Genomic DNA, 23,227 nt, shown 5'->3' with positions numbered 1-23,227 from the left:
ATACCAATCACCACGACATTTATCTTAACTTCTATCCACCACTAATTTTTCCCTCAACCTAAGCTTATCCCAGAGTATATTTTATAGATTTATTGGGTATAAAAAATTTCTTACCAGCAAAATTAGGGCTTTACATTTTTAAGCTGGGTTGCCTATTTGTTTTTGGGGTAAATGTGTTCTAACAACTGTATATCTTATCAATTACACACCTACATCACTCTTATACGATAAAAGGCCTTATGAACTGTTGTTTTCCACCAAACCATATTATTCTTATCTTTGCATGTTTAAATGTTTATGTTATGCATTTGTCTTACCTAAATCACCTAATAAATTCGATGAACATGATGTACTTTGTATCTTATTGGGCTATCATTATGGTCAAAAATGGTGCAAACTATATAATCTTAAAACTCAGTCACTCTTTGTATCATGTGATGTCACCTTTTATGAATCAATTTTTTCCTTCAAAATCCAACCCCTTCCTCCGTCGCCACAATTTATTACACTCATTCCCCTACCTATTAGTGAAATTGATTCCTCAGAACCCCACTTAATAGATTTAACACCCACCTCCACTACATAACCTATTGTTCATTGACCAACTCGTATCAAGAATTTACCTCACCATTTTCGAGATTATCATGTTGATTTTCCAGGTTGTAATAAAGTTTCTCCTAATGCTACTACTAACACAACTTCATCAGGTACTCTTTATCCTCTCTTTTACTTTGTTACTTATGATAAATTCTCTCCTTCACACATTTATTTTTTTGCAACCATCACATCCCATGATGAGCCTAAGACTTATAAACAGGCTGCTATTAACCCAAAATGAAAAGATGTTATGAAATTTAAATTAGAAGTCGTTGAAAAGAATTAAGCATGGACTCTTAAACAATTACCGCTAGAAAAGAAAGTCATCGATTATAACTGAGTATATAGAATTATATACAACTCTGATGGTTCCATTGGCATATTTAAAACAAGGCTCGTCGCAAAAGGGTATACTCAAATTGAGGGATTGGATTATAATGAGACTTTTACCGTGGTTACAAAAATCACCATTGTTCGCACTCTTTTAGCTGTTGTTGCTACCAAATAGTGGGTTGTTCATCAACTTAACGTTCAAAATGCTTTTATTCATGGTGATCTTTATGAAGAAATTTATATGTAACGCCCACAAAGTTATTTGCCATCTATTGATAAATGGGTTTGTCGACTTTAATGCTCCTTCTATGATTTTAAAAAGGCTTTATGATAATGGTTTTCTAAATTCTTTAACGTTCTTCTCAAATTTGGCTTCACTCAATTTAAAGCTGATACATCACTATTCTCATACAAAAAAGATAATATTTTTGCAGCTATTCTTGTTTATATGGATGATGTATTTTTTACATCCAATTATCTATCTATTCTTTCATGTATTAAATAATTTTTGGCAACATGATTTCTTATCAAAGATCTTTGCACACTTAAATACTTCTTAGGCTTGGAGGTTTCTCGCAATTCATAAGGTATTGTCTTATCTCAATGCAAGCGTACCTTATACATCTTGGCTGAAACTGGTATGTCTGGTTCGAAACTATCTTCTTTTCCTACTGAGTAAAATTATCGTTTGGCCTTAGATGATAGCTCATTTCTTGAAGACCCTACTTTATTAAGAGAATTGATAGGTAGACTTTTTTCCCTAACCATTACTCATCTTGATATTTGTTATTCAGTGTACATTCTCTCTCAATTTATGCACAAGCCACGCCAAAATCATTGACACGCTTCAATTTGTATGCTTCACTATCTCAAACAGTCTCATGGCCAAGGAATTTTACTACCCTCACATACGAATCTCCAATTAATTTTTTATTGTGACTTGGATTAGGCTAGTTGCTCGCTAACAAGGAGGTCCCTTACTAACTATCACATTTTTCTTGGTTCTTCCCCTATATCTTGGAAATACAAGAAATAAGTCATTGTTTCTCGCTCATTCGCCAAAGCTTTGTACAGGTCTATGGCCTCCGCTGCTTGTGAGATTACATGGTTAAAGCAACCGCTACTCTGTCATGGATCATACTCCGTCTTATAGTGTAATGACTGGAGCATACTTACTTAAATCATATAAACTCAACTCAAGTAAAATAATTTAACTTTATTAATTATAACAGAGTCGTAGAAATATTACATCCTTTAAATGTAAAACATAAACATATATACGAGACTTTAAATTTTCTTTTTACATTATAAAATAAAAGTATAAAATAATAACTTTAATATCAAAGTCTAGCTTAAAAATTTTTTCTCCATATCGTCACTCACTCTACAACGGTATCTTCAATATTTGGAGAGTAATTGAGGGTGAGATAAAATATCCCAATAAGTAATGTTATGAAATTACAGTATAGTATATACAATATATAGTTTTTTTTTACATACAACAAAAACATATATCATTTACTTTTTTAAAAAAATATAAATATAAATTAGAAGACGAATGTACAAATCAAAAAATAGATTTACAATTGTTTCGTTGTATATGAACATTATTATAGAGGATCAATTAATTATCATACATTATGTGTAAGCATACATATTTATCACTAGTTCTCCATATACCCGAACACATAACGACATACATGAGTACCTTAAAATACTACTACCCTCCGAACACGGAACAGTTAGGATACGCAGATCAGACTACTTTTTTATATACCCGAACATAGAATGATTATATATGAGTACATACTTATCACTTCGCCAATACATCTAAACTCGGAACAGTATGTATGGTCACATTGAAACCTAGTATAATGCAGGTGCTTTCGGAATAATTTCTTTCCATAATGAGTGATGCATATATATTAAAATCATATTTCGAAAACAAAAAATAAAATAACACTTATATCAAAGTAAAACTTTAACACATACTTACTTAGTAAATATGAAAGACAAATCGAACACTTATATATTTTTATACTAAAAATACGTAAAATACTTTAAAACTATATAAGTTATGAATTCATAATATATACTTACTTTAGATTCTTAGCAATCGTAATCTTAATTCCAGCAGAGTTTTAACTTTATTGATGACATTTTCTTCTCATAAATTTGACAGAGTTTCGAGATAATATTTGGTCACTTTCTTGATTAAAAAATATCCAATACAATACTCAAAATTAATCCTAAAAATTAAAGAGAAACAAAACTTTAAAATTTAAGAAAAGACTTCATTTTCTAACAGTTTATAACATTTTTTTGACCATGAACTTTCTTCCTTTTTTTTTTCATCTTTCTTTATTCTTACAAATTTAACAAAATTTTTTCAAAATTTTTATCTAAAACTTCACAATACTCTCAAAAATTATCTATTTCGTACTCATTATTCTTCTCTCACCTCTGTGCTTCTCACTATTTTTTTCTCATCTGGAATATTTCTTCATCTATTTTCTCATATGCTATTTATAGGAGTGGAGAACCACGAGAGAAAGGTTGTCATCATTCTGTCATGTCACTTTATCTAAAAGTTGTTAAATTTTTTCATGTCAATTTATCTAAAAAGTTACCATTTTTCACATGGAAGTTGAGTACAGATCTATGGCCTCCGTTACTTGTGAGATTACATAGTTAAAGCAACTGCTACTCAACTTGACCATTTTTATTATTGAACTTGTTGTTCTTTATTATGATAATTAGATGGCTAAACACATTGTTACAAACTTTGGTTTTCATAAACATATAAAATATATTGAAATCAACTGTTACTTTGTCTGTGATTGTATTTAATGCAAGTTGATCGATTGTTATTTCATTTTTTCTTACAATCAATTGGCTGATGTGTTTACCAAAGTAGTAGAAACATGACAATTTCAATTCTTAATCAATAAGTTGGACATTCGCAATTCCATGCTCCAATTTGAGGGAGCATATTGTGACATACCAATATTCATGAAGTTAATTTAAGAAATTGTTATAGTGACAAAATATTATCTTAACGTTATTATGATATACCGACATTCATGGAGCTAATTCAGGAAATTGTTATAGTAATAAAATATTGTCTTTACCTCTACATTATTTATTTCTATTTTTATTTTTTTTCCTATTGTACCCTTTATGTAAATCTGTATAAGAATATATCATCCATTTCAATAAAATCATTCATTTGTGAAATATTAACACTTTCCTTCCTTTATGGTTAATTATTTTCAACTAAGCCTACCACCTAAAAGTCAAGCCAATAAGGTTAAACTATAGAGGAAAGCCATGAATAAAAAGTTCTCATTAGCAACCATACTTAGTCTTTAGTGGTAAAACCTCTAAATTGCAACTCAGTCGGAAACAAATTGGTTTCTTTATTAAATGACAATACTAAAGGTTATAAAACTCATCTTATAATAGAACGATTTAATTAAAAAGATAAGCTAATTATAAGGAGGCTTATAGCTCATTTATTAAGTACATGACTATTCAACTAATTTCATATATTGTAGTATTTTCTCACTAGGATATTTAACAATTATATGTCTCAAATCTTTTCCTATGTGACCATATAAAAGAAGTATACAATGCACAACTTATTAGATTTATTAATACAATGTTTTTCAATCACATATTTCGTCTTCACAAAGCTTTTATAGTCTCAAACAAACCTAAGAGCTCGATTTACTCGCTTAAGTAAGTTTTTATAGAAACCTGATTTTATTACATCTAATATTGATTTTTTTTTTAATTTTAAAAAGGGTTTTTATTAAACTCTTTATTTTCATTAATGTTGATAATATTTTTATGGCAAGAAATTCGACATATACTATCAATACCTCTATCACCACTCTACGACATAAATTTTTTATCATCCATTTGGGCAAATTATACTATTTTCTTAAAATGAGGGTATTGTATGACAAATATGTGTTATATTCTCTTAGCACAAATATCTCTCTAAACTGAAAAAATAAAAACGACATATTCCCAAGATTATCTTACCTTCATGGTCATTATGCCCATTTTATTCAAAAAAGTTGGATATCAATCTTCAAATCCATAGTAATATGATAGGTGTTATGAGCTTTGCGATATGCCACTGTCACCAAATATGATATTGTATTTTTTGCCTATAAAATATGTCAATTCATTCATATTATAATAATAAATTGTAAAATGACTTATTCAATGTGTCAAACAAACATTATATTTTGGTATTCTGTTTGTACCCTTATTATTATCTCCACAATCATACTCTAACACGAGCTATGGTGGTTAATAATTGTTGCTATCTATTTATGGTTTAATCTTATTATTAATGTTTTTGTATTGAGATATTTGGTTACAATTCCTATTTCATGAAATTGGACTTTCTTTATCATCTCCTCATATAATATAGTGTGATAGTGTTAACATTATTTGTTTAAATTTTAATTCAATTTTTTATATAACAATACAATATTGAAACTAACTACTACTTTATTTATAAATAAGTTGCGCGTCACTATTGTAAGTTCATGTCATTTTTTCTGAAGTTCAGGTTGTTAACATTTTCATCACTCCATAAACTCACACTAAAAATAAGTGGAGATTTTATTTATTCCGCCATTAACTTGATAAGAATTTCAAAACCATTATTCATAATACAATTAAATATATATTTATAATATAAATATTCAATTATAACATATACCTGTAAATAATGGCACGAGAAGAAATAGAAAACACTTTGATAAGACCTTTAAATCCCAGCCTAAATTGAAGGAAGAACTGAAAAAACGCGGTTAGAGCTCCTCCACTAGGTGATCTCTTTTGTCATCTCTCTCGTTCACTGTCACTCACAGTATTCACCTCCCCACTCTCTCTCTTCACTCGTTTTCACGCTTCCCTTTCTCTCACTACCCATTTTGCTGCTTTCTCTCTCTGTAAAACCAGTAACCTCGGCTTGTTCGACAAACCCTAACACTCCAAATCCTTCATTTTTCGATTTACTCAAACGAAACCTCAATTTCAGAGCTCAGATCTACTCACCCATGCTCCGTTTCCAGCTATGAACCACTAAAACCCACACAACAATGTCAAGTTCAGATACTAAAAACCGGCCTAAACCGGGTCCATGGCCGCCGGCGCCAGAATCCGCAGCAATGCCGCCGTCTTCTTGGGCGAAGCGCACCGGCTTCCGACCTAAGTTCTCTGGGGAGACCAATGTCAGCAGTTCGGGTCAGATAAATACACCTGTCAGAACCAAAGAGCCCGATTCTCAACCGGATCTTGAGGTGGGTCAGGTCCGCCCAGCACCCGTGGCAAACGGCGAACCCGAAAGAGAGAAGGTTCAGCCACCGCCCGCTGATAAGGATCAGGCAGTGAAGCGGAGAAGAGACTCTGATGGAGGCCCGAAGGGCGCAAATCCGGCTGCTAATGGCCCTACTGGGCCTAATGGGTCGTCTGAACCAGTAAGAAGGACTGTGAGAAATGATGAAGTGGTGGATGTGTTGCCACAGAACGTGGAGGATGATGGGTTTGTGGGAAGACACTCTCATATGAAGTATGAGCTTAGAGATACCCCTGGTCTTGGTGGGTTTTTTCTTATCTTTTTTCCTCTGCTTGTTTATCAACGGTTGCTTAATTGTAGTGAGAATGAAAAGTTGAAAGTTTTCCCTTTTGGGTTGTTAACTCGAAATAAGCCTTCTGTCATATTTGTTCGCTATGAACTTGTTAGGTTCGCTGCTGTCAATAAGTGCTTTGATAGCGAAAGATGTTTATAGTATCAGTTTTTTAATTGATGAATCTCAGCTGGGTTAAGTTAGCTTCTTTTATGTGATTGTAGGATTTAGGAATGTTTAATTCTCGTGGTTTTTTGATTTTTTTTATGACACGTAGTCTTAGTTTAATAGAGCGAGTTTCTTTATTGGCTATGTGGATAACTTTCTAAAGCATGGTTTTTGGACATTTAGAAGGGATTTATGAAGCATGTTTACTTGTTGATATTCTAACTGGCTGTTTGTTTGTTTAACATTACAGTTCCTATTGGTCTCTACGGATTCCAGCATTATATTTCGATGTTGGGTTCCTTGGTTCTGATTCCCCTTGTCATTGTTCCGGCAATGGGAGGTTCTTATGTGAGTTATTTATTATTATTGTTATTATTATAATTTCTATTTCTTAACTGCTATTATTTATATTTTAATTAAAGATATTCAGTGGGTAGCTTGGTGTAATTGGATTTAGTGGATGTAGGAGGATGCTTCAAACGTGGTATCGACTGTGCTCTTTGTGTCGGGAATCACCACATTATTGCATACATCTTTTGGATCAAGGTTGCCTTTGATACAAGGTCCTTCATTTGTTTACCTGGCTCCAGCATTGGCAATAATTAACTCTCAAGAGTTTCAAGGACTGAATGGAAATGTATGTTCGTGCTCTTTAAATTCTTCAGTTATAGATAAAATTCATTCTTCGCACAGAATTTGTTATCACTGCATCACTTTAAATTGTTAACTTAGGTCCTTCAAAATGTTCTTAAAAAGTGTCCTCTTTTATATTTTTTATATATTGGGATAGAAAAGCTCTATATTAAGTAAATGAGTACGAATCAATTTTTTTTTTTTGGAAGTCATGAGGCCATATTAACTACAATAGCTAAATGATGGCTGGCAGTAATCAGTCTACTAATATTTCCTAAGAGATAATTTAGTTAGATGATTTCTTTTTCTTTAGAGGTAGTTAAAAAGCGCTATCCAAAGGTAGTTGTTGCTACTTTCTTTTGGTTTATTATGAGATAAAAATAGTTCGAATAGAAACTGTTACTAGAAAAATGGTGAAATGTCCGACATGTAGCTGTTATTGGTTGCAACCTAAGGAGCTCTTTTATATCTTGTTAAATGCACGATATGTTTTTCCATGCTAAAATTTCCCTTTTCTGAGATCAAGTTTCTTTTAGACTTGCTTGACGCTAGATCCACGTGTATGCAAAATTTGATGGGACAATGATCTTCTTCTGCCATAATGCATCTAATCTCTATGTATTACTGTGTGCAATCATCTTTTACTTCATTTGGTAATTTCTTTTATCCCAATGAGACCTGAGATACTTGCAATGAATTACTCTAACAAGAATGTCTTGAGTGTTCTCCTTGAGTCCCTTGAAATAGTCCTTTGGCACAAACTATCATACACAAAAGGCTAATAGCTTCTATAGTGGAGTCTAAGAAGTTTTGTTTGGATACACAGTTAATATAGTAGCCACCTTCTAGAAACATGTCTGATAAGCTGGAACAAGGATAAAGATAATGAGGGTACCTGCCTTTGGCTTATTGTCCAGGGTCCTCAGCCAGCCTGCAGGTTGTTTTTTCAAAAGAAAAGAAGAAAACTAAGTATATTCATGAAGCACCAAAGAGTGGTGCCCACAGGTTGTATTCTGGTAGGAATTTATATGTAACAGTAAGGGAAAGGATAAAGTTCATGAATTCTCAGATGTATTTGACATAGCTCCGTCTATACAACAAGAACTGATGAAGGGCTAGGAACTCATCCATTTTTTGAAGATAGGAACCCATCCATTTTAGTAGTGCTTAGTTTTGACTGTATTTTGGTTTGTTAGTTGGTGTACTTCTCTTTCACCCTGTTCTGGTTCTCTTTTTCTTTGGTCGTTAACTTTTACAGAATCAATTTTTTGGTTTCTGTTTTTGCCCGCTGCTAACTGAATATCTATTCTACTCAGTTATAAACATCATAAAATAATTGATCATATTTTAATGTCTCTGAAAATCCAAGGTGTAACCTTCTACCTCTTGGTTGTATCCATTGTCTTAGTGCTTCTTTTAGCACTTTCAACCTATGTTCTGTGAATTAGTAAGTGAAATGACTGCCCATTTCTTAGCATGAGATAAGAATTTATAAGATTTTTTCAAGTGCTTTGTGAGTGTTGTTGCTTCTAAGCTGCTTGTTTTACTTGGGACTATTTTTCTCACTAGTCTTCCTATATATGCTCTTTCTGTAGATATTCAAATGTTCTGTGCATTGTAAGGCTATCAGACTGTGATGGATTCAGCACTTATAATAGTAATTAAAATATTCTTTTTATTCCTTTGTTCTTTTGGAGGAAAAAATTAGCCACAATCAGGTTATTCTGATCTTTAGTTCTTTTTTCCCCCATTTAATATCTTGGCAATTTGACTAGAATATTAGGTTACAAATTTAACAACTTATGCGGGAAATTTAATGTGGCAGAATTTCAAGCATATTATGAAGGAGTTGCAGGGGGCTATTATTATAGCTTCAGCTTTTCAGGCAATACTTGGATATAGTGGACTGATGTCTGTGCTTCTGAGGTATGATTTTTACTTTCATTCATCTCCAAGTTGGAATTTCAGTATTTACTTTTACATGTTTGTCATTATGTTTCCTACCTACAAATCAATGAATTCTGGAAGCTTGAGGAGGTGAAGCTGCATCTGTTTTTGTCTTCCAGATTGAAAATCAGAATGGTAACAGGATCAATTTGGGTGGTACCCTTTTCCTGCCTCCTTTGGAGGCATTCCACGTATAATTCCCATAATTTTATCATTTATGATTATTTCATCAATCTTAGTCAAAGTTGTGGTTTGGGTATGTGTACTTGGTAGATACCTGTATTTGCTTTACTTGAAGAATAGAAAATAAAATAAGTCATTTCATAAATCCTACTCCAGGTTCAAGTATCACAACTTTTTTAATCTACTTTTACTAAATTTAGATACCTTTTCAACCAAGCACCATGCTTTCCTAACTCAACTCAAATTAAACTAAAATGAAAATTACCAATTTATTCCTTTGGACTATTGGATATCTTACAATTAAATCATATTTTTTTCCATTTCAATATGGTCCCCAAACGTGCAAAATTGTTTTCAGATGTGATTTCTTAATGAATTTTCTTTTTAATTACAAAAAAGATAGAAAAATTTTCTACCTTACCTAATGACACAAAAATAACTTTAAAAAAATATAATGCTTCTATTTAATGTGAATTATGACTAGATATTGTTAAAACATTCCAAAAGATGGTTTTCTTCTTTTATAATATCTGTTATTTTTATCTGCCTTAGTTCAAGTAGTTATTTTCATTAAATTTATTAAGGTTAATCCTTTTGTTGGTATAACTTTTAAGATCTAACGAACATATGGACTAAATAATAAGAATTTTTGTTATTTTCTGTTAAAATCTTCAGAGTTGGATAAAAAAATCATGGACTGAAATAATTTTATACATTTAGGAACGAAATCCTAATGAAAAAAACTGTTAGACCTAATTGTATCATGATTAATGATTCAGTGAATTAAATAGTAATTTGTCCTAAGCTAAATTATTAATTTACTATGATATGGATGATTATTATATTATTTAAAATAAGGATAAATATTATATTTTACTTTTTTATTTAAAATACTAATTTTGTTTTATAATGCTAATAGAACAAAAATAACCTGAAGTCATGTCTGTGGTAAAAAGCTATAAATTTTTAAGAACTGTTTTAGTTCATCCGGATGAACAATACTTTTAAACTCTATCCCCTCCAAAATAACAAAAAATGGATATAGAGATATTATTAGAAGCAACTGGTATTTGTTAAGTTGGATATCTCTCCACCTATCTCATTAGACAGGTAAGTGATATTTATACATGTACTTGTTCCGTCAAGTTTTATCTTATGTTGAAACCTCTCTCAATCTGACCTCCTAGTCACTTGATGAGATGATGTAGGACAAATTAGGGCTGATTTGCCTGCTTAGAGATCTAACAGTTAAATTTATTGGGGCATCCACTAGTTGGTGAGTGGGTCTATCTCAGCCGAGTTATTTTATGGGGATGGCATCTGTTGACAAGAGCAAGAAGAAGCCTATCACTCTTCTCTCACATTCCATTTTCTGGACCATCTGAAGAGAGGAATGGAAGAGTCTTGAGGGGTTTGAATTTATTTTTTAGGCTTAGAGATGTTCAGACCTTATGTATTTTGTTTAAATATCATTTTGTCCTAAATGGAGAAGATCTTGAGGATCTCAATTGATCTTTTGGTTGATTCTCTTTTGTAGCTTCTTGCTTTCTTTATGCTAATGGGTGGCACCTCTTTGGTGCCAATACCATTTTTTCCTTCTAAAAAATATATGTAATGATAGAAAATGACTTGCATTGTAGGATCAAACAGGTATGAGTAACTTATGCCTTGCTTGCTAAGTTGAGCAGACTGATTGTAAGTTTCTGAGCTGCTCAATTTAGTTTTCCTTTACATTGGTTTATCTGGGGTGATTTAACCTTGAGGTTTATGGCAGAACCAGAATGAGTACCAAATCAACAGGATTGAAGAAGCATATAGTTAGTGGGTGGTATAATAGAAATATTTTGTCCATAAATTAGTAATTTCTTTTTGGGTCATTAAAATTCTTTGATTAATGATTTTATCTTTTCTAGGATGTATTTTTTTTAGATGTAGATCAACTTTCTGGTAAATTATATTGATAGTTTTTTTTTTCCAATTGGATTATAATAATAAATATCTGGTCAATTATATATATTAACTTTTTTAGAATAACCTGAAAGGGGTCAATTGATCCGACTCATAATCGGGAAACCCTGCCCCTATTTCTAACTATTTGATGAATATGGACCACTTCAAGCAGCTTTTTCTTTTTTTTTGGGTTTTAAGAGAATAATTCAGGCTCGATCTAAAATGTTTTTTCTAAGTACCTTTAGAAAATCAGAATTTGGTGATCATTTCTTAATTGATTTTTCTCAAAATTTTCAATTTAAAAAACAAATCTGGCTTCTTTGGGAACCAATAACTTAGTTGCTTTCTCAAAAGAACAAAGTTTGCTTTCAAGGGAAGCAAATAAAAATTATTGGTGAATTTTACTCATTTGCTAACTATACTCGGGATCTCCCCAAAGATTGATATCTAATGTGTGTGTATACATATATATATATGTGTGTGTGTGTGTGTGTGTTTCAACTTCTTAAGAAATGGATCCTTAAATGCATCCAATTGCCCTAATTGTGTTCTCATAATATTTTTAAATGTATTTTTATCAGAAGCAGATATTTTCTACAACATGTCAATAATATTTTATCAAAAATAATTTATTCAAACAATATAGTTATTTTTTATGATGGTAAGCTTTTAGCTAAAAGTAAGTTTTTTTAAAAAGAAAGTTTTTCCCTCAGTACTACCGGCAAAAAGGCTGATTTTGGAATGCGTAGTGGTTGCGATATTCAAATGATATTTCATTGCCTTTGTACCTATATCCTAATTTGCGATATTCAGGTTACTATCATGATCAATCTAGAATTAAAAATAGCACATTTGGTTCGAGCCTTTGGAAGAACATCTGGAAACTAAACAATATCATTTTACAACACTCTAGTTGGGTTATTGGGAATGGCAACAAAATAAGATTTTGGTTTGACATATGGCATGACAAGTCTAGTCTTCAAACAAGATTCCCTCTTATTTATGCTATTGCCTGGGATAAAAATATTTTGGTTAAAAACGCTGCAGTTCTTGACAACTGGGGCTTTTGACAGGTGTCAGCATTCATAAACTTACAAGATTGGGAGTTAGAGGAATATTTATCCTTGCTACAGACTCTGTCTTCAATTCAAGTCTATGACAGGGAGGATAATCTAAAATGACTAATTTCTAAAAATAGTATTTTTACTGTCAGATCTCTCTACAATAACTTGGCGGGCAATCTTAATCAGAACAACATTAGCTTCCCTTCCAACATAATATGGAAATTGGGTGCAACTCTAAGAATTTCATTTTTTACTTGGGAAGCTACAAAAGACCGCATTGTTACCCTTGACAACCTAATGAAAAGAGGTTTTATGATCGTCAATAGATGTTTCCTATGTAAAAACAATTTTGAAACCTGTAACCACTTGCTTTTAGGCTGTTCGGTTTCACAACAGTTATGGAACACCATTATTAGTCTTATGGGGCTGTCTTGGGTCATGAACAACAACATTCATACTGAACTCCTAGCATGGGAAGGCTTCAGTAGCAAGAGAAAAATGTTAAGATTAATTCTACTCACCATAATACGGGTCTTTTGGAAAGAGAGAAACAATCGCGTTTTTGAAGGAATAGAAGTTGATTTTAATAAACTCATTGATTGTTGGTTTCACTATTTTGGTTCTACTATTTTGGGTCATAACATCAATTGTCTTGATGATCTTGGTTTTGTTGTTGATAATTTAATCGACTTGTAAATACATTATAAATGGGTTGTGCCTCCTTGGCACTCTAACATCAATATATCTCCTCACGTTTATTTCAAAAAAATATCCTAATATGCTTTTAATTTTAAGGTCTGCTCTCTTCCTTTTGTTTCATATTGTACCCTCCATAGCCTATATTCAAGAACTTGAAATTTACATTTTCATTATTCACTCTCCAATTGATATCATCCTTCCTATTAGATGATAACATCTATTCTATTTTTCTTGTGCGGCTCTGATGCTGCCAAGTTGTTGAGGTAACTGAGAAGTATATTTGGTTGTTCCATTGTTGCATTGTGAAGCATGAATTTCTTGGTGGTATAGACTATTCTGTAGTAGTTTCAAGAACTTGGGATTTTCTCAAAACCAGATTACACTTTACACTTGAACTGTCTCATTACATCATATTTCTGATGAATGATTGTATCATATTTCTGATGAATGATTACATCAAAACTATCCTTCTGCTTTTGCATTTTGAACGTGTTTGAGATTATATTTAATAGTGCAAGTCCAATTAATTTTTCCTTTTCAGGTTGATTAATCCAGTAGTTGTTGCTCCAACTATTGCTGCTGTTGGACTTTCTTTCTACAGCTATGGCTTCACACTTGTTGGAACCTGTCTTGAGATTGGTGTAGTGCAGATACTACTGGTTATTCTTTTCTCTCTTGTAAGTTTTTGCAGAGCTATTCTAAATTTTTTCACTTGTGTTTGTGTTTGTGAAGGCTTTATATCTTGCTATCTTCTGAAATTCTACCGCCAGTTGCAGTATAAAGAAAATGTTTTACTCCCTGAAAATTTTATGCTCTAGCATTGGTTTGAAAATATTTGCAGCTAAGAAGAATATAACATTTTCTATGCTTTCTACAGTATCTCCGCAAAGTATCTGTTCTGGGTCATCGCATATTTCTAATTTATGCGGTAAGTTTATAGGTACGAATTCGTATTTATACACCTTGTTCTTTTCTTTCCATTCCAGTGCATATTATGGAGATGTCACATACTGTTAGTGATCATTGTGTGGTCTTCATTTTGCTTCCAGGTTCCATTGGGTCTGGCAATAACTTGGGCAACTGCATTCCTTCTAACTGAAGCAGGAGCTTATAGCTACAGAGGTTGTGATGCAAATATACCTGCCTCAAACATACTATCTGAGCACTGCAGAAAACATGTTTCGAGGATGAAGCACTGTCGAGTTGATACTTCTCACGCATTGCGATCATCTCCATGGTTTAGATTTCCATATCCACTACAATGGGGAATTCCTGTCTTCAACTGGAAAATGGCTCTTGTTATGTGTGTGGCATCCATAATATCTTCAGTGGATTCGGTTAGTGTTCTTTAATGTATTTTGATTGAATATTTCTTGGATCTCCATATGTTTCTTTCAATTTAGATTGAGATGCTACTTTATGGAGGGGTACCCTTTTTGTTGAGTGCTGGTTTTTTTATGTCTTGGGTGTAATATTAAGATCTTCAATCACTGTGTCAATTCTGAAGATTTTATTGAGGATATAATGATTTGCATACATGGCCTCTTGATAGGCTAAGAGGCGTGGTGACTTAAGGGTTTTGCCTTTGTCTATTTTGCATATTCTTTACTGATGTCTGCCTCATATTGTTTTATTTTTTGTTTTCTTTCATTTGCTTCCTTATCCTCCTCTCTGCCCTATTTTTTCTCTTATTATTATATTGTTTTTCTATATTCTCAGGATTGAGTGCCTTATCAGCCTTGTGATTTTGGTTGTGACAATCCTGTAATTGTTATTACGTTTCAATCTATTGGATTAACAATTTTTCGTTGTGATTAGGTTTTCCTTTTTTTAAAAAATCTTTTCTAATTCCACATTTGTTCTGCTAAAATATGAATGGATATTATGGTCTTGCTCATAATGATTCCATCTAGAATTACTTGATTAATCAATCTGCAATCAATAGATTTTATCATTATTCCAGGTTTCCATTGACACTTTCGTCCTGCTCAAAGCATCCTTGGATATTACAATTAGCTTAATATTCAAGGAGACTTTTCTACTATTTTTCTAATTCTTGAAGTTATGTAGGAGCAACATCTATTTCTGAACAATTATAACAAAAATTCTTTTGTAATATCAGGAAATAACATATTTACCTTTCAGTAAATATCATGCTTTTATTGTGTCAACTGCTTATTACTCTATCTTTGCAAAAACAGTCTAGTCATTAGTAAACTTCAATATCCTTTTGGCTTTTGGATTTCTTAGGTTGGCTCCTACCATGCGTCGTCATTGCTGGTGGCTTCCAGACCTCCAACGCCAGGTGTTGTTAGTCGAGCAATTGGTCTTGAAGGTCTGTGCAGTGTCTTGGCTGGTCTCTGGGGTACAGGGACTGGGTCCACAAGTCTGACAGAAAATGTACATACTATTGCTGTGACTAAAATGGGAAGCCGCAGAGCCATTGAATTGGGTGGAATTATCTTGGTAGTATTATCTCTTGTAGGTAAGTGCTAATCTTATGAACTTGATTGATATCTGGCATATTGGTGATGGCTTAATTTGGAAGCACTTTTTTCCTTCAATTGGCGAATTATCTGACTTGCCATATTAGTAAAAAGTTGTCTGTTCATCTTGGCATATCTCTACTCTGTTAGGTACATAAGTTGAAAAATAACACCTTTCATAAGATGTGTTAAAGAAGGACATCATACTTTTATTTTTTTTAAAAAAAGATGTGTTAAAGAAGGAAGAAGAAATTATGTAAATAGTAGATAGTTGTTTGTGTGGTATTATGTGTGTTGCTTATGGCTTTATTAGATAGGTGTATGTGCTGCACAATAGTGCTATTTCGTAGGTCTATTTGTTGTATTTTTATGAAGTATTATTGTGAGTGTTAGTAGGAGAAAGTTAGGGAGAAACAAATGGGTAGTTAATGCTGTTCTGGAAAATAACCCCCAAAATAACTGCTTCTCTTTTTTTTTTTTGTGCTGTATTGGGGAGCAGTAGGGTGTGTGGTAGAAAGGAAGAAGGGATATGGCTGGGATAAGGAACATGGGCAGTTATGTGTAGTTATGAAAATAACTTCCAGCATAACTGCCTCTCTTTGTATTAAAAGACCAAGCTGTCTTTCTTTGCAGAATTTGAAGGAAGAATTAATTTACAAGTTTTGAATAATTATCTTACTCAAGATATCGTTGGATTCTCTCTTAATAATTCCATGTATTTAGATTAAGGTAAGGTAAAGAACACAAAAGCAACCTTTGTTACCTACTGATTCGGATTAATCGTCCTATAACGAGATATGTAAATCGGAACTGTAACATATTCTGTGGTAACTGGTGGTCTAGTTGTTGTGCTGTTCCATTGTAAAACTGAACTTCTCTGGTTTCAAATGTTATTTATCATCTTTAATGCCAATGCCGTTTGCATGTATTCTGGGGTTTGCATCTTCCGTATTATGTTCCTCATATTTACAATAAGTTTCGATTGTTTAATTTGACCATTGCTCATAAGAGAAAAATCATTTTCTTCTCTGGTCACTGTAATTGACAAATGATTTTTTCCTCAAAATCATCTGCCATAAATTGCCGTTGAGTGGCAGGGAGCAAAATTTGATGGTCCATGTTTCAGCCTCTAAAGGCTTTTGGAAACAAAAATGCATTTTAACAATGTGTCTAGTCTTGATCCAGGTGTTAAAGAGTTTGTGTGGCAACATTATATTGGTTCTATTCATGTAATATTCATCAAATGAAAAGTAAGAAAGTAATTGGAAGTTTTTAATTAAATTTTTATTTACTGAATTTCTATTCATGATATTTAATTTACAATAGCTGGATATGTATAAGAGATGATTAAAGAGAACTTTAGTAGGAAACTAAATATAAATCAGTCCTATAAAGGGAAAATAATTTCTAGTTATGAAAGTTGATTATGATTTTGCTTCTAGTTCCTGCTACAAGACGTTGGATACCTACACTCCTCCTCAAGCTGATTTGAAGATGTTGAGCAAACCAAACGTAAAACTCAATTCTTTGAAAGTCTTCCTAGATAATGCCTTGGTGAAAATATTTGCGGTTTGATGGTAACTCCACATGTGCCACAAAGATAGTTCTCGTGGTTCTATCTTCTCTTCAATAAAGTGTTTATCAATCTCTACATACGTAGTTCGATCATGATGAACTGAGTTCTTTGTTATGTTTATTGTGGATTGATTGTCACATAACATTTTTATAGACTCTAAAGAGGGACATCCAATACCCTTTGTGGCCGCATTTCTTCACAAATACCATGTGCTAAAGCTCTAACTCAGCTTTAGAACTACTCTTTGATACCACGGACTGCTCCTTGCTTCTCCAAGTAATTAAGTTTTCCCAGATATATGTAGAATATCTAGAGTTGGATTTTCTATTAGTCATAGAATCAACTCATTCTGCATTACTATATATTTCAATTTCTTGGCTTCTGTTTTTTTTGAAAAATATTATTGGTCAATCTGTCATTTTTAGATACTTGAGAATTCAAAGCATCCTACGTAAGTTCTTCAGTTGAGTTATTCATGAATTGACTTACCATATTGATGACAAATTTGATATCTGGTTTGGTATGTGAGAGGTAAATCAATTTATCCATTTGATGTTGGTATCGTTCTTTATCAACTGGAACATTGTTAGTTTTACTTCCCAGTTTAATGTTGGGATCAATAGGTGTGCCTGCAGGCTTGCATCCAAGTATTTCATTCTCTTTTAGAAAATCCAACACATTTTCGCTGAAAAATTGAGGTTCTTTTATTTGACCTAGCAATTTCCATTCTCAAGAATTATTTAAGATTTCTTGGGTCTTTAATCTCAAATTCTTCAGGCAAGATACTTTTTTAATCTGAGTGTCTCTTTTGTGTCATCCTCTGTAATTATTGTATAATCTGCATATCCGATGAGGATTATCCTTTTTCTTGAAAGATCATGCTTGACAAACGTAGTATAATTTGTTTAGCATTAATTAATTCAAGCCTCTCGATTACCTTAGTGAATTTGTCAAACCATGCTCTTTGAGATTGTTTGAATCCATAAATGGGCTCTTTGAGTGTGTAGACTTTCTGTTAATGGGTTGACTTTCAAGGCTAGGTAGTATTTCCATATAGACTTCTTTCTCTAGTTCTCCATTAAGAAAATTATTCTCACATCTAGTTAGAATAGTGATCAATCCATATTGATAATTTTGGACATTAGTATCCAAACTGTATTAAGCTTTTCTACTGGTGCAAACGTTTCTAGATAATTGATTTCATAGGATTGAGTAAAGTTTTTGGCTATTAATCGAGCTTTAAACCTACTGATCCTACTATCAACGTTGTGCTTGATTATGAACACCTATTTACAGTCTACTGGGTGCTTCTTAGGTGGTAATTCTCCTATATCCGTAGTTCTATTCTTTTTTAAGGTTTGGATTTCCACCGTGATTGCAATTTTCCATTCGGGTACTTTTAGTGCTTTATTTTTCATCCTTGGTACTTGTATAAATATTATTAAGAAATGCTTGATGAATTGAAAATAGACTTTTCTGTGAAACAAAATTATGAATTGAATGATCAATGCATGCTCTTTTTTTGTTTTCTTAGAGCAATAGGTCTATTATAAGAGAGAGGTATGAACTTGGAATATTTGAAGTATCCAGTGATACTAGATCTTGATCCGGATTGGATTTCATGACTCTCATAAGGTGGTTGTGTCTCTTTCTTTTCTTAGTTATTGCTCTTCTGCTGTAGACCCAAACTTTAGCTTTTTCAATATGGTGAGTAGGTACAGGTCTAGGTGTCTTATCTTGATCTATGTTCTGGAGACTGAATATGTTTAGTTGGAGGATGAAGAAGATATTCGGTGGTAGAGTCTCAAAGTTGAGATTTTTCTATTCTTCTCTCTCTGAATATCAATTTTGTAGTATGGTTGTTTTTCACGAAACGCGACATCTATGGAGTTATAAAACTTTTGGGTGACTGGTGAATAACAATTATGTTTCTTTTGATTTGATGAATACCCGACAAAAATACATTTTATTAATTTAGATTCTAGTTTGCTCCTGTGATGATTGTGTATGTGAACAAAAACTGAATAACCAAATATTTCTTAGGTAGTGTAGATAGAAGTCGAGTGGCAGGAAAGTATTGGAGTATAACTTGATAGGATGATTGAAACTCAAGTACCCGGAAAAACATTTTATTGATAAAGTAAATTGCAGGTAGAACAACTTTCCCCTAGAAAACTTTTTGAACTTGAGTTGTGCACACGAGGGACAGAGCAACTTCTAAAAGATGTCTATTCTTCCTTTTAGCTATACCATTTTGTTGAGGGGTATTAACATATAAACTTTGATCAGCAATCTCCTCTTTTTTAAGATATTACCGATTTCTTTTTCAAAGTATTCTTTTGCATTATTTGTTTTGAAAACTTTTATTTTTCGTTTCAAATTGAGTTTGGACCATGTTGTTGAGTATTTATGAATATATGTCCAACTTTTGATTTTTTTTTATGAGAAATAACTATGTAATTCTTGTATGATCGTCTATAAAGGATATAGCCTATCTAGTATCAGTAATATTGTTCTTGGTGTCCCTCTAGGGGCTAAGTACAAGGACCCGAAAACATGGGAGCCAGTTGTGGAATTATTTGGGAGAAGATTAGCTAGTTGGAAGAGGAATTTCTTGTCCAAAGGTGGTAGGCACACATTAATAAAAAAACACACTTACCAATCTCCCCATTTATTATCTATCAACCTTGACAATTCCCGTAAAAGTTGCTAGGAGATTGGAAGCTATTCAGTGTTGATTCCTTTGGGGTGATGAGGAGGGTAGAAGGAGGTATCATTTGTCAATTGGAATGATGTCAAAAAACCCTTTAACCAAGGTGGGTTGGGTGTCAGATCCTAGTGGAGTTGAATGTTGCTTTTCAAGGGAAGTGGTTGTGGAGATTTATGAAGGAGGGAGGGATGTGGAGGAGGATTATTGAAGTTAGGTGGGGAGGCATGGAGGAGAGTGGGAGTCGCGGGAGGGCTCGAAGACCGCATGGTTTGGGTTTGTGGAGGAAGATTATGGAGTGGCCTAGGTTCAAGTAGTGCATTCGGTGGACACTTGGTAGAGGTGATAAAATTAGGTTTTGGCGGGATGACTGGTTAGATGGTGAGTGTCTCATGAGGAGGTATCCAAGGATCTATACTATTGCACAATCAAAAGACGTGGTGATTGAGGGGGCTTACAGGAGTATCAACAAAAGCACTGAATGGATGGTATGTAATTAGGAACCTAAATGATTGGGAAGTCAGTGAGTATGAAGACTTATTGCCGCTACTTTCATCACAACGGGTTAATTCCATTCTGGATAAGGTAATATAGAAATTGAGCAAAACTGAAGACTTTTCTGTGAAAACCTCTTATAAGCATATTTTCTCGAACGGACAAATCAGGGGCCATTGTTTCCCGGCTCAGCAAATTTGGAAATCAAAGGCGCTTCCTAGAATTGCTTTTTTTGCCTGGGAGGTTTGCCGGGGTTGCATTTTAACTATCGACAAGCTGATGGGTAGACAGCAGACCATGGTTAACAGATGTTATCTATGCAGGAGCGCTGCGGAATCGCATAATCATGTCCTTTTGTGGTGTCCTTTAGCGTATGAGTTGTGATGCATGATTTATGGTTTATTGGATATTAATTGGGTCATGGCGGGTTTGGTTAAAGAGGAAATTTAGGCATGGGATGAGTTATGTAAAAAGAGAGTTTGTAAAGTTGATTCCATTGACCATTTTTGGGGTTCTTTGGAAGGAAATGAATTATAAAGATTTTGAGAGTAAAGAAGTAGAGAACTATAGATTGAGAGATAGATGGTTTCATTATTTTGGATTTATCTTGTTAAGGTATGGCATTATTAGGGATGAGAATTTTGGGAATGTCATTAACACGCTAATTCACTTGTAAATTTTTTATATACGGATGGTACCCCCCTTGATACCTTGTTTATAACACATTTCACAATTTTTATTTCAAAAGAAAGTGTCAGTAATATTGTTGATATTCAATTATGGAAGTTGACTACCATTATACTATAGGAAATTTCCCCATAAGATACCAATCTGTATAGAAATTAGATTTCCACAAGAAGTCAGTTTTCCACATAACTATGCTAATATGCCAATAGCAAGATTAAGTGTGATTAGCACTTTTTATACTCAGGTGGAACATGAACCAGGTGGAACATGAACCTTCCAGTGTCAACTAAATTCCTTTTCTTTTCCAAGTTCAATTTTATATAAATATTTGTTGAGGTGGAAACTTACTATCAGCATTTCACTGTTATCTAATGTCTCAAGCATCTGTTTTCAGTCTTAGCATAATGTTTCCTAATAGAAAAGGAAGATTTCTTTTTTATATGAAAGTTCAAAAAGAAAAGCAATATGGATATCTCGTGTATTAGACTTACTTTTGTCAATATGTGATGAAAAAACTGCCACAGGTAAAGTTGGAGGGTTTATTGCGTCCGTACCTGAGGTCATGATTGCGGCTCTTCTTTGCTTCATGTGGGCAATGCTTACAGCACTGGGTTTATCAAATCTACGTTACAGCGAGGCTGGGAGCTCCCGAAATATCATTATTGTTGGGTTGTCTTTGTTTTTCTCCCTTTCAGTGCCAGCTTACTTCCAGCAATATGGCATATCTCCAAATTCCAATTTGTCTGTGCCAAGTTATTTTCAGCCCTATATTGTGGCCTCTCACGGTCCTTTCCAAACTAAATATAAAGGGGTATACAATTCATTTCTATTCATGTAATTACTTATAGATCACTTGCTTTACATTCTTAGAGGACAATATCTTAACAATTCAGCAAAACTGCATGTTTTGTTTTCTCTATTTCCATTTCACTCCATTGATAACAATAACAATATTTGGTAAACATGTTGGCCATGCAGGTGAACTATGTCATGAATACATTGCTTTCATTGCACATGGTGATTGCATTCCTTGTTGCTGTGATCTTGGATAATACTGTACCGGGCAGCCAACAAGAACGTGGAGTGTATGTATGGTCTGAGCGAGAGGCTGCAAGGAGGGAGCCTGGTATTGCCAAAGATTATGAATTGCCGTTCAGGGCTGGTCGCATTTTCAGATGGGTTAAATGGGTTGGTCTTTGAGGAATATTTGGTATTCCATTGATGTCGTCTCTTGGATGGTATGTATTGGAATGGGATGATATGTATTGCTGTGTGATTGAAAATGCAGGTCCTCTAAGCTCAGCTTGGTAAATAGATGTTAGAAAATTGTTTTTTTTTTTTTTTCATTTTTCTTCTTATGCAGTGGAACTTGTTGGGGTTATAGAGATGAGTTGATTATAGTTTACGCTCAGGAGTCGTAGGAGTTCTGTTCTGTGCTGTGCTGTTGTAATCGTATCATGAAAAGATGTATCTACTTTTGGTCCATTGAAATTTCTGCAGAGGGCATTTTCATTATAGCTGCCCTCGTGTCATGTATATTTTTTCTCCCCAAAATCAGCCTTGTTTCTTTTTGGTGTCTGATTTATTGTATTTTACGGTGAAAACAAATTCTGCGTGGCTGATTCTGTATTTACTCGAGTAGTTTTGTTCTTAGGGTTTGTATTAGGGAAAGGATTTCATCTTTTCGTTTGAATTGTGACACTTTTGAGTTTTATGCTTGCAGTTACGGAACATTCTGCAATCTCTGGAGTGAACATCTTGCAATTATCTTATCTTACAGTGTGTATAATCATTAGGGTCTGTAACATGTAAAGCTGGAACTGAATTTGAACTTCACCAGACGGAGGATGCATATAATTATTCTTTTTTTTTTTTCTTTTTTCTGGGATGCATATAAGTTGAACCGGATCAAATCAAATCAGATCAAATATGTTCCTTGTTAGTTCTGAAAGATTGTTTTTGGTTTTTGTCGGAACCAAAAAAGATTAATTTTATTTAAAAATTAATGAAAAGTGTTTCTTCTCTTTAGTTTTCATAAATGAGTTTTTATT

General features: G+C 33.3%; 1 protein-coding gene across 2 annotated transcripts; it reads left to right on the top strand.

Moving 5' to 3' along the window:
- The first annotated feature begins 5,714 nt into the window (after positions 1-5,714).
- NAT12 (nucleobase-ascorbate transporter 12) lies at positions 5,715-23,204 on the top strand. 2 transcript variants are annotated; one of them, XM_088213344.1, is made up of 11 exons: positions 5,715-6,552; positions 7,000-7,097; positions 7,216-7,386; positions 9,208-9,308; positions 13,767-13,902; positions 14,103-14,153; positions 14,275-14,562; positions 15,476-15,710; positions 21,701-21,987; positions 22,155-22,414; positions 22,900-23,204. In XM_088213344.1, the coding sequence occupies exons 1-10, from the start codon at positions 6,054-6,056 to the stop codon at positions 22,374-22,376; spliced, it is 2,088 nt and encodes a 695-aa protein (XP_088069470.1). In that variant the 5' UTR covers positions 5,715-6,053; the 3' UTR covers positions 22,377-22,414; positions 22,900-23,204. The 2 variants fall into 2 exon arrangements, with proteins under 2 accessions (XP_088069470.1, XP_088069469.1); XM_088213343.1 differs by lacking the exon at positions 22,900-23,204 and having other exon boundaries at positions 22,155-22,898.
- Positions 23,205-23,227: the final 23 nt, after the last annotated feature.

This window comes from Carica papaya, chromosome 2, assembly GCF_054855325.1.
Source record: "Carica papaya isolate Zhongbai chromosome 2, ASM5485532v1, whole genome shotgun sequence".
NCBI classification, from domain to species: Eukaryota; Viridiplantae; Streptophyta; class Magnoliopsida; order Brassicales; family Caricaceae; genus Carica; species Carica papaya.
This window is presented reverse-complemented; position numbering and strand designations above follow the sequence as displayed.